At 36.6% G+C, this 13,291-nt stretch overlaps 1 protein-coding gene across 1 annotated transcript in view; it reads right to left on the minus strand.

Moving 5' to 3' along the window:
- trpc5 (transient receptor potential cation channel, subfamily C, member 5) overlaps positions 1-13,291 on the minus strand; it is a 160,435-nt gene that overhangs the window by 71,972 nt on the left and 75,172 nt on the right. The window contains exons 5-8 of the mRNA XM_015382161.1: positions 9,078-9,194; positions 8,883-8,945; positions 6,402-6,539; positions 5,168-5,374 (exon numbers count right to left, since the gene is read on the minus strand). Of these exons, the coding sequence (XP_015237647.1) occupies positions 5,168-5,374; positions 6,402-6,539; positions 8,883-8,945; positions 9,078-9,194 (525 nt within the window). The remainder of the gene's footprint in view (positions 1-5,167; positions 5,375-6,401; positions 6,540-8,882; positions 8,946-9,077; positions 9,195-13,291) is intronic.

The following is a 13,291-nucleotide window of genomic DNA, read 5'->3' on the forward strand; positions in this document are numbered from 1 at the left end:
CTTTGTACTCAATATAAGCTACTGGAACCAGAATTTCCCTGAAGGAGTAAACCCAAGGGATAAATTAAGTTGAGTCAAAGTCTGTTCATCACCTCTTCTTATTGTTTCTTCTTCCATCTTATACTTCAACATTTTTTGTACACATATGTCGCTATTTCCTTTAATTATTAAAACAAATAAAAATAAAAAGTACTTTTGAATTCTTTCCCTCACATCATTCATACAGATTATTGCTTGTTAGGGAGACTTCTGGCTGCAGAATAAACTCAACTGCTGCATAATGAGTACAAACATAGATGTTAATGCTTTTTTTTTCTAGAGTACTGGTTCTCGGTACTGTATGAACTAGCACTTCCCAACTTGATACTGTACCTCAAGTGACCTGGACTTGAATTCAGACCCCTTGTAAAAACATTACACACTTTTTTGTGGAGTCTGACACTAAAGAATGAAATACAGTGTTCCTGCAAAATGCATTTTTCTACAAACAAATTTCCATATATCAGTTCTTCCACTCTCAAACATTTCATGCTAGTTTCATCAGCTGCTCCTGTTTGCACTCTCCATCCTCTCACCCCTTCCTTTATTAACCACTGACAGCACTCTTTCCCCCCACGGCCTCTTCAACTCTTCTCACAGCAGTGTCTTCCACCTTTCCTCTTTACAGCCTTTATCCCAGAATATGTTTTATTTACAGCTTTCAATTGAGAATACAACCAAATGTTTTTAAAAATAAGACTTTCAGGTGTCTGAGAGGTTCTTGGACAAAGACCCACTCAGTCAGATCTACTGCTAATTATACCTCGCAGCAAGGTGCGTTAGATGGAAGCCCACTGCAGAAGAGGCAAACAGCAGGAAGGCTGACTGTTCATCGGCTCCCTTCGACTTTCTGTGAACCGTACGTCACAGAAGCAAGGCTGTGATTAAATTAGCATGTTACCCGACAGTAAAACCTTTTCACTGTAGATTGCATTTAATCTGCTATGGAGCTTCAAAAGAAAACTCTATTAGTTCATATACAAGTTAAAAATCCACATTTTGTTAACTAAAAAAAGGAGACAGATCTTTATTATTTCCTCTAAATGTAAATTTATAGATTTCAATGACTATATTTCTTATTTTTATAGATTTAGTTGGTTGAATTTGATCATCTGCATGTCCGATAAATCAAGAAGCAAAATTATGTTGAGGTTAGCAGCAATTATACAAAAGATAATTCTTCATTCATTCATCACATTATTCAGTGTATATTAAATAAGCGTTACTTTAAAAACATAGAACATCTTATTTAATTGATTTTATTTTTCTATTGTATATACTGTGCCTAAACATCCTCTATTTTCTTGTATGTGCAATTTTTTCTGCTACTGGAAATACAATTTCCCGAAGGGAGTAATCCCAAGGGATTAATAAAGTCAAAGTCTAAGTCTAAGTCTCACTAGTTGGACTGATAACCTCCACCAAATACAGATGGCTTAAATCACACTTGGTGCATTTTTTGTAATCTATATTGTTTGTAAAAATTAGGTTGTTCAAAAACAAATTAGAAACCACTGAGGTTTAAACATACAGTACTTTAAACTGCATGATGATGGGACATATTTAGCGCATTTAGCAATTTACCTTCAACATGTTCTAAGAGGGTGATGACTGGGGATGGGCAGTTCATCGCTTTTGTAACATTCTCAATTTAACATAATCCAATTTTCAAATTGCTGAGGCACTTAACTTTAATCACACTGCATTTAACACTAAAATTCCTTGAGGTGGCAGTAAAACCTGGAATGAGTTTGTCAAACAAAAGGGTAGAAAGAGTTGCAGCTAGCACATAGTTCCATGCATTTTTGGCAAGATAGTTCAGCCCTAATGCTGACTAATGAAAGAAGCCACTGATCCCAATGCGACCACTCTGGGAGTGGCGGCCTAGTGGTTAGGGCATTGCGCTTGGATGCCAGAGTTCAAGCCCATGGACCTCCACTCTGGCTCCCTGAGCAAGACCATTCGCCCCCACAGTGTTCCCCAGGCAATACAAAGGGATGGGCTAAATGCAGAGAGTGAATTTCGTTGCTTTGAACTTGTGACAGTGTAATGACCATAAAGTTTAATTCTATTCTGTCACAATGGAGGTGGAGCTTTGACAGGACCCAAATGCAGACAAAAGCTTGAGGTGGTTACTTGAATGTTTTGATTACAAAAGTTTAACAGAAGCAAAAATCCAGAAATGCTTAAAGCCAAGAATACTCAAAACAGAAGGGGACAAAGTAATGACGACAAACCAGCAAAGAGTGACTGAACAGGAGGAGATTATATGGGAGAGAGAAACAAAGACCAGGCTAATTAGCAGATTGGGAGCAGGTGTGAACAGAGGCAAGAAGGGAGCTAGGGAAAAGGAGACTGAGACAAAAAGGCAAACAGGAAATATCTAAGAACTCAAATACAATCAAAAATACCTAGAACACAAGAATTGAAATAAGACCAAGGAAAACTCAAAATAAAACTTGAACCAAACCAAAACCATGACACTATCTTCATTCTGGACTGAAATTTGCTCATGCCTGCACAGACAAGACAGATTCTTCTAGAGAGGACTTTCATGGTCAGACAACACAAGTATAGAGCTGTCTAAAAATGACAAGAGATATGTTTAGAGGCCCTGTCAAACCTAAAAATGATAATTGCCTAGCATAGTGGTAATAGTGTCATGCTAAGGGCTGTATTACAGCCATTTGTACTGCAGTTTTGCACAACCTGAATGGAAAAGTATAGTGAGAGCTACATCCAAATCTATTTATTTCATCTCTATCAGCAGAATAAAAAATAAAAGTGGTTGTTTGAACAGGATGACAACCCAAAGCCCAAAATCTTTATTGGTAACCTACATCTTTATTCAATAAACATATTCTTTAAAATATCTATGTTCAGTTTCCGGTTTTCCTCGACAGAGCTCTATCACCTTCAGTGCTCCTGAGAAAGAAAGCCCTACATTTGATGCTTTCTCTCCAAGTCCATCCGAGTATCATCCCTGTCATTTCTCTTCTCCTCCCCTCATCCTGTCCTTTCACTTTGGCTTTCATCTGTATGGCAGGATCCTTCTGCTGCAGAGAGCTGGAAGCAGCAGGAAAGCAACATGAAGATGGAAGTGCAGAAACAGAGATCGCCTTGGGTTTTGTTTTTAGCTCTGTTTTTTTTCACTAACTCCATCCCATCATATTGCCATCTCATCCTCACTCGTGTGTTAACCTAATCCATCTACTTCCCCATTTTACTCTTTTTCTGTCCCATTAAATCTGCCTCCATGTTTGTTGGCTTTGTATCCGCTCACACTTGTTCCAGCTCATTATTTCACTCAGTAACATTGTTCCCTCTTCTTAAGCTTCATTGTCATTCCCCTCTTCCTTCCTTCCTTCCTTCCTTCCTTCCTTCCTTCCACATTTTTATTATGCTGAACAAAACAATGAGGGAGCAATGGCTCCTAAAAATCTCCAATGAAAAAAAAAAAGAAAGAAAAGAACATCGGTGTATTGGAGATATGGATTTCTGTGAATCTTAGCTTTAAAGTCAGTGAAAGGTTCTAATAAGCTGGAATCGCCGCTTCTTACATTCCTATTTTTAACATAAAGGGACAATTAAGGAATGAAAACATCAAAACCCTCCAACAGTGCTGCAGACCTCTCAATACACCATTTATGTTTTTTACATATTTTGAAGAACAACTTGAAACTCTGAAACATCAATTTAATCTTGTGCTAGTCAGCAAATAGTGTTGCATGAAACAATGCACACATTGAAGTTATGTTACATGTAAACATAGTGTGCCTTCAGCAAGCTTCTGCTGCATTACACAGTGATGCCTTTTTTATGTGTACCTACATGTAGCAACAAACCCTTAACAGACTCTTTGAGAAATGCTAACGACAGGAACAAATAGGTTACTAAAAGTTACAAACACATAATATAACCAATTTAAAAAGGGCTGTGAACGGTTCCAATGTTAGTGCAAAAACACTAATTTGATGAACCAAAAAAACCACATCAGTTTCCATCCTTGTTTGTGTTTAAGGAGTAAATGCTTGATGAATTCTCCCTTGTTAGAATCCTGTCCTAATCTGATTCATATTTTCCCTTTATTCCTCTTCTGACTGAAGGGTTCTTTACCGTGTTTGATGGCTTTAAAATGTCATAAACCTATGGAAAAAAAAAAGAAAACTCTTCTGTTATCACCTGGGAGTTGGGCAGTAAGGCTTGTGGTTACTATATTGAGCTGCCTTAAAGCTATTTGTGAAACCGCGAGAATGAAAACCAAGCTGTAAGGCTGCTATCAGGATACCAGGGCATAGAAAGTGGATAATCTGGTTTCCTGACTGGAGCCAGTCAGGGGAGATAAGATAATTCTCAATCGTCCCATCAACAGTTGGTTTACCATCATAGGAACTTATTGGAGGATGTATTAAGGTAAAAATGTTACCGGTACTAAGTTCTGCTTTAATTTTCCACTACTGGCTGTGAGTGGATTAGCATAACAGTGTCAAAGTAATCTAATTTTATTAAACCGTTGTCCCACAAGACTAATAAATATTTTAAAATTGTACTTTGCACTACATTTTTAGAAGTTTAATTGCTTTCTATCTTTTTTTCTATAATTCAATGTCTTTTTACAAAATTATGACTAAAACGTTATGCCTAAATCATGTAATATAGACAGCCTACTCATCTCATCTCTCATGGTCCTTTATTTTTTCCGAAAGAATAAATCGAGAAGGGCTTAGCTGTTACTGGTTAACTGCTCACTTCATAGCCATTAGTTTAATATTACAATATAGCCACTAAATTGACATTTAAATACCATTTTGCTGTTCTGTGGAAGTAAATCAAATGATAAATGTAACATTGCCATGTATTGAACCTATTCAATGGAAAATTCCTCAACAGGCCAAAAAAACATCCATAGCCATCAGTGTCACCAATGCTAAGCTTTGAATCTACAAGCAGGCCAATTACACAAAAACATTACCCCTAACTCTGCCTAGAACAAAAGACTAACGTTAGTGTCAAAAAAGCAACTTTCCGAGGCACTAGACATAGCAACACAGCTCTATTTCAGCTAAACAATAGTGTTCAAGCAGTGCTCCACTGCTCTTCAAACACAGCCTTGGTGATGAGTCCCTACCTCCTTTTGGTGATATTTGATGGCAAGTTTCAGCTTGGCCAAGTCGTGGCACTGCCTGGGGTCCAGCTCCTCGCTCTGGTCGTTATCTCTGTGATTCAGGATGGTTTCCAGTTCTCTTGAACTTCTGGCCTGATCCAGAAGGTCCTTGGCAAAGCGCTTGCATTGCTGAGACAGCTCCTCATATTCCTGACGAAACTCATTCTCTACCTGAAATATGAGACATATATTAAAACAACCGCAATCTGATTGACATATATCAATTTTGTTTTGAAACTGATTGCCATCTGCGAGTTTAGTTGTGCTCATGTAAAAAACCTGACTGGACCGAAAGACTTTGGAGCTTGTAGTGTTGATAATATACACTGAAAGAAAACACTGTCCTATCATGCTATATATATTAACACTGGTGCTTTTTGTCCAGTGACATAACTACATTATCTAATTAGTCCCTAAAAACATTAGTTCACATTATTTTATAACAGTTGAATATTAAGGATCGGTAAATGTAGGACACAGATGATTTTGGAAAATGTCAACAAACTAAAGCCAAATAAATCAACTCTTGGTGGGCTGCATGGCCTATTTCAAGTTCAGTTTTCCTAAATGTTTGGATATCACAATGCTGTGATTTTCTAGACCCAAATACAGTTCCATTGAGGGCTAAACGATTTTGCCAAAAATCTTATTGCAATTATTTCCAGCTGTTATTGCAATGGCAATTTATTTTGAGTTACCTTTGCACAAATCACAAACATGTAATTTTTTTAACTCTGGGTTTTCAGTTCTTTTAATTTCTTTGGAAGCTGGCTTACCTTGAGTTTATTGTTGCTTGACTTCATTTTAACGTTTGTTTGAAAAAGAGATTATTTCTACTTGCATGCATAGATCTGCATGCTAGCTGGAATTTTCTCCTTAAATTTTCAAGTAAGCAAACCTAATTTAGGCATTTTACCGCCAGCTGAAGGACTGATGTAAGAAAATAAATTAGTCACTTCATCTTGTTAAATGTAATGTGACCAAAGGTGAGTGCCTATGCTGTTTTGAAAATTTTAAAATTTTAAAAAATGTAAAAATTGCGATTATATTGCACATGACAGTATTTGCCCAGCCCTAGTTTTAACCCCTCTTGGTTAATGTTTAAAGGACACTGAAAATGCATATGGATGGATGGATATTACGAAACAGTAGGTAGATGCAATACAATGTTTCAATCCATTATGAACTTCATCCTTACCTTGCTTAATTCTTTTAGTTCCCAGCCCAGTCTAAAGGCAGTGAGGATTGGATCTTCACTGGACAACGCAATGAGAGAGGGTGATGCCAGAGCCTTGTAGATGTTGAGCCGAGACCGTGAATGGCGAAGGCTGTCGACCTACAGGGGAGAAAAAAATGCTAAACTGATTAAACGGTGGTCACTGTGTAATCCACATAAAATTTTATTTGTGAAGTTTCTCTTTATAGGTTTCATATGTAGATTTAAGTCCCACACAATAATTAACTAGTCACCTTCAACACATATCACAAATAAAATTCATTGAATCCATAAAAAAAAGACTGTTTTGGACTTTGAGGCCTCTAAACATTCAGGAACCTGACTCCAACAGGGCCCCATACTTGGACAGCAAAAAACACTGTAATGATATTCCAAAAAAGATATTCACACCAGATTGAACCCCTATTTATATATGCACCGATAATGCCAATAGTCATTTTCAAACAAATTTGGCCCCTCTTCACACAGTACTAAGATTGCGCTGGAACATTAAAAAATCAGCCAGAAATTGGATTTTCTGTTAGTTAGTCCTCTGGTTTGTATAAACAAAATGCATTGAGCTTTAAAGTATCATTGAGCATATATTTTACCAACTGATTTGAGTACACAAAAACCTTAGGTGTAAGATTTCCTCATTACTCTACCATAATAGGGGCGATCTAGGAAATGTGCTACATATATGAGCAAGTTAAAGAACCTATAGCTTGTTGATGAAGAGTAGTCCTCAGACTCTGATGTAGCTCCATCAAATAAAGGACTCCTACTTTTAGAAGCCACAGTTGCCACATGCAAAAGTTCCTTGAAGCTTTTAGGTATCCACCTGTTATTTTCATTTGGTCCAAACAATTCTCTGGCAGCAGCCAAAAGTATCTCTCCAGATATGAATGAGCATATCCATGAAAATAAAAATATGGGACATNGAGCGACCCATTCTTTCACAAATGTTTGTAAAAACAGTCTGCATGCCTAGGTGCTTGAATTTATACACCTGTGGCCATGGAAGTGATTGGAACACCTGATTCCAATAATTTGGATGGGTGAGCAAATACTTTTGGCAATATAGTGTATGTACTGATAATGCCAATAGTCATTTTTAAACAAATTTGTCCCATCTTCACACAGGACTTAAGATTGCGCTGGAACATAAAAAATCAGCCAGAAATTGGATGGTTTCTGCAGGGTGTTAGAGTGCTCCTCATGGAGCTTTAAAGTATGATTGAGCATATATTTCACCAACTGAGTTGAGTAAACACACAAACGTTAGGTGTGAGATTTCCTCATTACTGTACCATAATAGGGGGAGATCTGGGAAATGTGCTGCGTATTTGAGCAAGTTTAAGAACCTATAGCTTGTTGATGAAGAGTAGTCCTCAGACTCTGATGTTGCTCCATCAAATAAATGACTCCTCCTTTTAGGTATCCACCTGTTACATTCATTTGGTCCAAACAATTCTCTGGCAGCAGAAAAAAGTATATCTCCAGGCAGGTGATATGAATGAGCATATCCATGAAAATAAAAATATGGGACATCAGGCTCTAGCATATATAGTGGGTGAGCTCTGGGCTCCCAGTGTGACAGATTTTATTGCTATAAAAAGCACACACACCTTTAAATCGCACATAGGTTGGTTGAATGAAGGAGGTTGTGAGCTCTACAGGCTGCAGTTCAAATGCAACATAGACTGTACCTGTCAAAGAGCAGCCTTGCAATGTATGTGAGGAAAAGGAGAGAAACACGAGCAGGAGGATTCAAAAACAAGGTAAGCTCTGAATAGTAAACAAAAACAGCAACACAGATTTCAGCGACATTTTCTAAAATCAAAGGATGGCTAATGCACTCTGTTTTAAATTCCCATCAACTACAAGCTGCTACTTATATGTTGATCAGTCATGATCCTGTTGTACTTTATAAAGTAAGTCTAAAAGGGATGGATGGAAGATATCGAAGTGTAGACGTGATGGAAGCTTCAAGGAAAAGAACATTTACATTTTTCTACTTTTAGGAATAGGCAAACTTACATTGTGGTGTGGAACAACATAGCGCAGTCAACTCTTTAATATTGGGCATAAATCAAACATATCTGCGACAAGCTCGCTGCAACACACTGCTGCAGGAGTAAAACCAGCCCTTTATTTCTGTTGAATAGAAGTTTTTCTTCCTACGGTTTCTACATACATGCTCAATTAAAAGCATTACTTTAAATTCAACAGAATAATCCAAGCGACTATCAACTGTTAGTAAATAACTGAATTTTGCAATTCACTTACTCAATCTAATGAGTTTCAATGGACAACTTTCTGAAAAAGAAAGTACATGATATGTCCACTGTTTAAAACAATGTTGTATGAGAAATATTTACGCTTTATTTGAGATCTTCATTTTTTATAAATCAGAAGCTGTGCCTGGTAATCAGATCATTGTAATCAGAAAAATTGACAAACCTCTGAGCTGGATACACACTCTACACAGTCACATCTTATCTGGTGCGGCCTTGGGATGGTGACCTGCACAGAATATGTAGAAGAAAACATCAATCCAAAATAACAACGATTTCAGAACATAGGTGGGTACCAATTTGCTATAAAAGGGATTCATTTTTATGTAATTAAGTAGCTTCTATGTAACAGAATAATTACCTTGCGCTGGACAAGTAGTTTGATGATCTCATAGTTGTTGGTGTGAGCAGCAAGCATGATGGGAGTTATATCAGGGGTGAACTCTGAGAACTGACTGTCCATCATCAGGGAGGGAACCTGAGGTCAAAACAAAAAAAAATAGTTTAATAACTCATCTAAAAACTGGTTGGTAAACAGGAAACAAGCAACTGTTTTAATGCATATAGGGATGGATCGGTTTTTCACCTTCTTACAAGAACGAGGCAATCTGAAGGATTTTGTTTTTAATGAATCATATGTAATTTTATGCTAATAACACTTTTCCACAACCAAAAAGTCAGAAAATTGTCTATGTTTATCTTTTTTTCCAAGAGTTAGAATATATGTGACTTGTATGTGATCTCTTGTGTGAATGCATTCACACAACTTGCTGCATGTTTCATTTCTTTACCAACCTCAGACAGTGCATTAACAACACAATCTTTTCAAGATGGCTGAAAATAAAGACTGCTCTCTGCATTATCCACATTGTTCTTGTTTTTCGTCTTGCTTCTGTGTAACAAAATGCAGAATAGTGACCTTTGAAGAGAATGATGTTCAGGTCCAATTAATGCGACCTGGCCGTTCAGACAAAGGCTTCGAAAAGATCAGATACGTATTCGATTCTGGACCACATAGCTAAATAGCATGGGTTGGATTGGAAAAAAAATGGAATTGTGTTGTTCAGATTATCATAAAAAGATCAGATTTGTTTATTTTTTTAAGCAGAAACAGCGGGTCTTTTAAAAATATATATATATATATATCCTTTACTATACTTTTATGATGACAGAAGTCATGAATTGAGGCTATACAAACTCAACTTAACTAAATTAAATTAGAAGCATTTCAAGTGAACTATATTTTTCTTTTTCTTATTCTGGATCTCTTTACTGGAATCAGACCTCTGTAGAACAAGATGGTATGCTGAGGAAGTCATGAATCCATTTGATTCAGCTGTGTCAGAGGAGTGAATGCCTTGGCATAGCTAGTGCAAACAGAGCTGCAAATAACCCCAGCTTGGCTCTTTCTAAAACTACAAAGTCCATCTGATGCATTTATGTAAACCATATAAGGAACACACTAAGGATGAGTTCACATCATGACAGAGTTCACATTTTTAGAGTGTCTGAACTTTCTGCTGGCTGCCTTGCATCATGGATAACAATGCTAAAGACTAGCCGTACATGGAAACCACATGGAAAGAATCCTGGAAGAATGTTTCACAGATAAGAATCAGATCTTTCATTTAGAATATATCATGGATTGTAAACATTGCAAGAGTATTATTATCACAGGATTAGGGCCAACATGAAAGAGCAGCTAACAAGATATATGGAGGGAGAGAAACACTGATTAGTTTTGTTTTCCTCCCCTTTTACCAGCATTAGCACCATTAAACTCCCTTTAAGCATGCGGATGCTATATATCATCTTGACTACATCTTTTTATTTACATTTTCATCTATTTTATGGAACTGTTTAACTTTGTGGCCCTTATTTATTAACATGTCACCACATTATTCAGTGAAGATGAAGCTTTGTTAGGAAAGAGAACAGAATAAACAAGTACAGCAATAACAGGGTGTCAGGGATATAAACTAAAGTAACTTATAACTGCAAAGGAGCCATTGAAATAATCTGTTTATTAACACTGCTTTGAGTAATGGCGTTATATTGAAATTTATATTTATATTATTTCCCTTTTTGAGCCAAAACTCACAAACAAAAACGTATAATCATAAGTCATTAGCAAACAGCCTCATCTTTGCATCCGAAACAAGCTTGTTTTGAACTATTTAGTCACACTAGAGACTGTTTAGAGGACAAGATGTTTTGTTTCCAGGTTTTAGGTTATACAGGTGTCCATATTTTCTTAACATATCTTGTGGTCCTTTGCCAGATTATAAAAACAGGCCCAATGTTTTCCTCGATGAATGCTGGTGAAGACATTCCCCCCAACAGCTGTTATTTAAGCAAGAATTTGTTCAACAAAGTATTCACACAATAGGGTTATTTTAAATGTGCCCAATGCTCTTGTGGTTTTATAAAAGAAAATAAAAAATCTTTCCTTACAGTTTTCCCTCAGTGTTATGTTACAGTAAAACCACCTTTTAATTTTACCCTATGTCTTGCTGCAACAAAAAAAGTGACATTTGTGCAAGTAAATATAAAAAATACAGTGATAAAGTTGTTTGCATATAGAAAACCATATAAGAACTTTTGTCTGTTTGTCTTTTATGCATCCTAAGAGTGTCAGATACTTTGAAAGTTCTTCTTGAAGAAGAAGAGAGACAGAGGTGAGAAAGAAAAGAGGACTGAACATGAGTGAAGTGTTTCATCTCAGAGGGAGGATGACGAAGAGGCCTTTTTTCATCTTTTTTCGTCTTCTTTAGAGCTTCATCACACCTACTGTTTTCCCCACTTCTTCTTCTCCTTTACTCTTCCTTTTTCTCTCCCTTCCTCCTCCCACACGTTCTACCGTCCCTCTCTCTTTTCCCTGCTGTTTTCCTCAGCATCTTTCTCCTCTTCTAACCCACTGTCACCTCCTTTTTCCATCTGCCGAATCTCATCGTACCTCTCCCTGCCCTCCATCTCTTGATCTTCAGTCTCTGTCCCGCCCACTCTCTCCTGCCAAAACCTTTTACTCATCTGTTCATTCTCTGTCCTACACTCTCCTACCGTCCTCTTCCTGCAGTGAGGAGTGTGAAAGCAGCTGCTACGAAAAGGGCTCTGATTAGAGACAGTGAAAAAATGTCGAGGTAAATTTATGCACAGCGGAAAAAAATAAAATTCACTCATCAAAACAGGTAAATAAATGTTGAATGTGTATATTATTAGAATCCACTGAGATAACCGATTTATCCATCATTAGACAGTTGATAACTGACACAGATCAGAACGCTGTATATGACTTGTCCTGATCTTACCCTTCCGATTTACAGTCCTACTTGTTACTCCAGTATAAATCCTGTTAAAAAACACTTTTGTAGAAGTTAGAGCATCAACTTAAGCTTTTTACTCAAGTAAAAAAGTGAAAGTACCATTTTTAAAACTACTTAAAGTATAAAGGTAAAAGTAATGCTGCAAAAATGCTTAGGATAGATGCATTTGAACTAGCCTACATTTTTCTACAATTCTCGATGATCACTTCCTTATACGTAATTTTATAACTAATAGTTTCAGTGTCAAATTTAACTGTGCATCATCCTGAAAAACTCTTTATTTTGGTATGCGACCAACAAAAAAATTGTGTAGCACCGAGTCCAACCACAAAGAAATTAATTGTCTGGATGAAAAAAAAATTAAAAACATTTTTTTAATACCAACAATCCATAGCAAAAATAAGCTTAAATGATACAAAACTAATGAATCTATGTTTGAAATGCAAGGAGTAGATAGTAGAGATAATTGTATGAAAATGTAAGGAGTAGATGCAAAAAGTTGTCTAAAAAATAATTACTCCACTAAAGTTTAGATAGTCAAAATTTCTTATCAAGTAAGGTAATGAAGTATTTGTACTTGCTTAACACCTCTGGCCCTGGTAAATTACAGAAATGCATACTGTTAAACAATCTCCCAGAAAAAATAAACCAAATAAGTTCTACCAGAAGAGCATTTCAGCTTCTAATCATTCACTGAGGTGTCTTGTTATTATTTCATTTTGAAATGTAGATTAAGATTTCATTAAAGTAAGGACATAAGAACGTGCTCTGGCGTTATATACATTAAATATTTGCTTAATTTTAAATAAAACTACTTAAAAATGGTCTATGTTTAAAATGTGCCATTAAATTCCTGTGATAGTCACTTGGAGATCTGTTTAGGAAGAACTGACTATTTTGTACAAGTTCACAATGTTAACATTAACTCTGGAAACTTTTTGGAGTGGTGGTGGTGTAGCTTCACCAAGCTGAGCAAAGTCAGCCTTATTTAAATGCAATAGAGCAGAGAGAAAAGCTGATAAACTGCAGCTGGAGCTCAAAAAATCAATTAAAAGCAAATCTACCGAGAGGCTGTGCAGCAAATTCTGTTTCTGCTGACCCAGTTGAATAATATTTTGGTTTATGAAGCACGGTTTTAAGCAAATAAAAGTAAGCTGCCGCTGTCAGCAGATAGAGACCAAACCTACCAACAAAATCACTCCAGTGGCAAACTTACACTGGGACCTCATATATGTATATGTATATACATATA

Source organism: Cyprinodon variegatus, unplaced genomic scaffold, assembly GCF_000732505.1.
Source record: "Cyprinodon variegatus isolate N-32 unplaced genomic scaffold, C_variegatus-1.0 Scaffold251, whole genome shotgun sequence".
Classification (NCBI taxonomy): domain Eukaryota; kingdom Metazoa; phylum Chordata; class Actinopteri; order Cyprinodontiformes; family Cyprinodontidae; genus Cyprinodon; species Cyprinodon variegatus.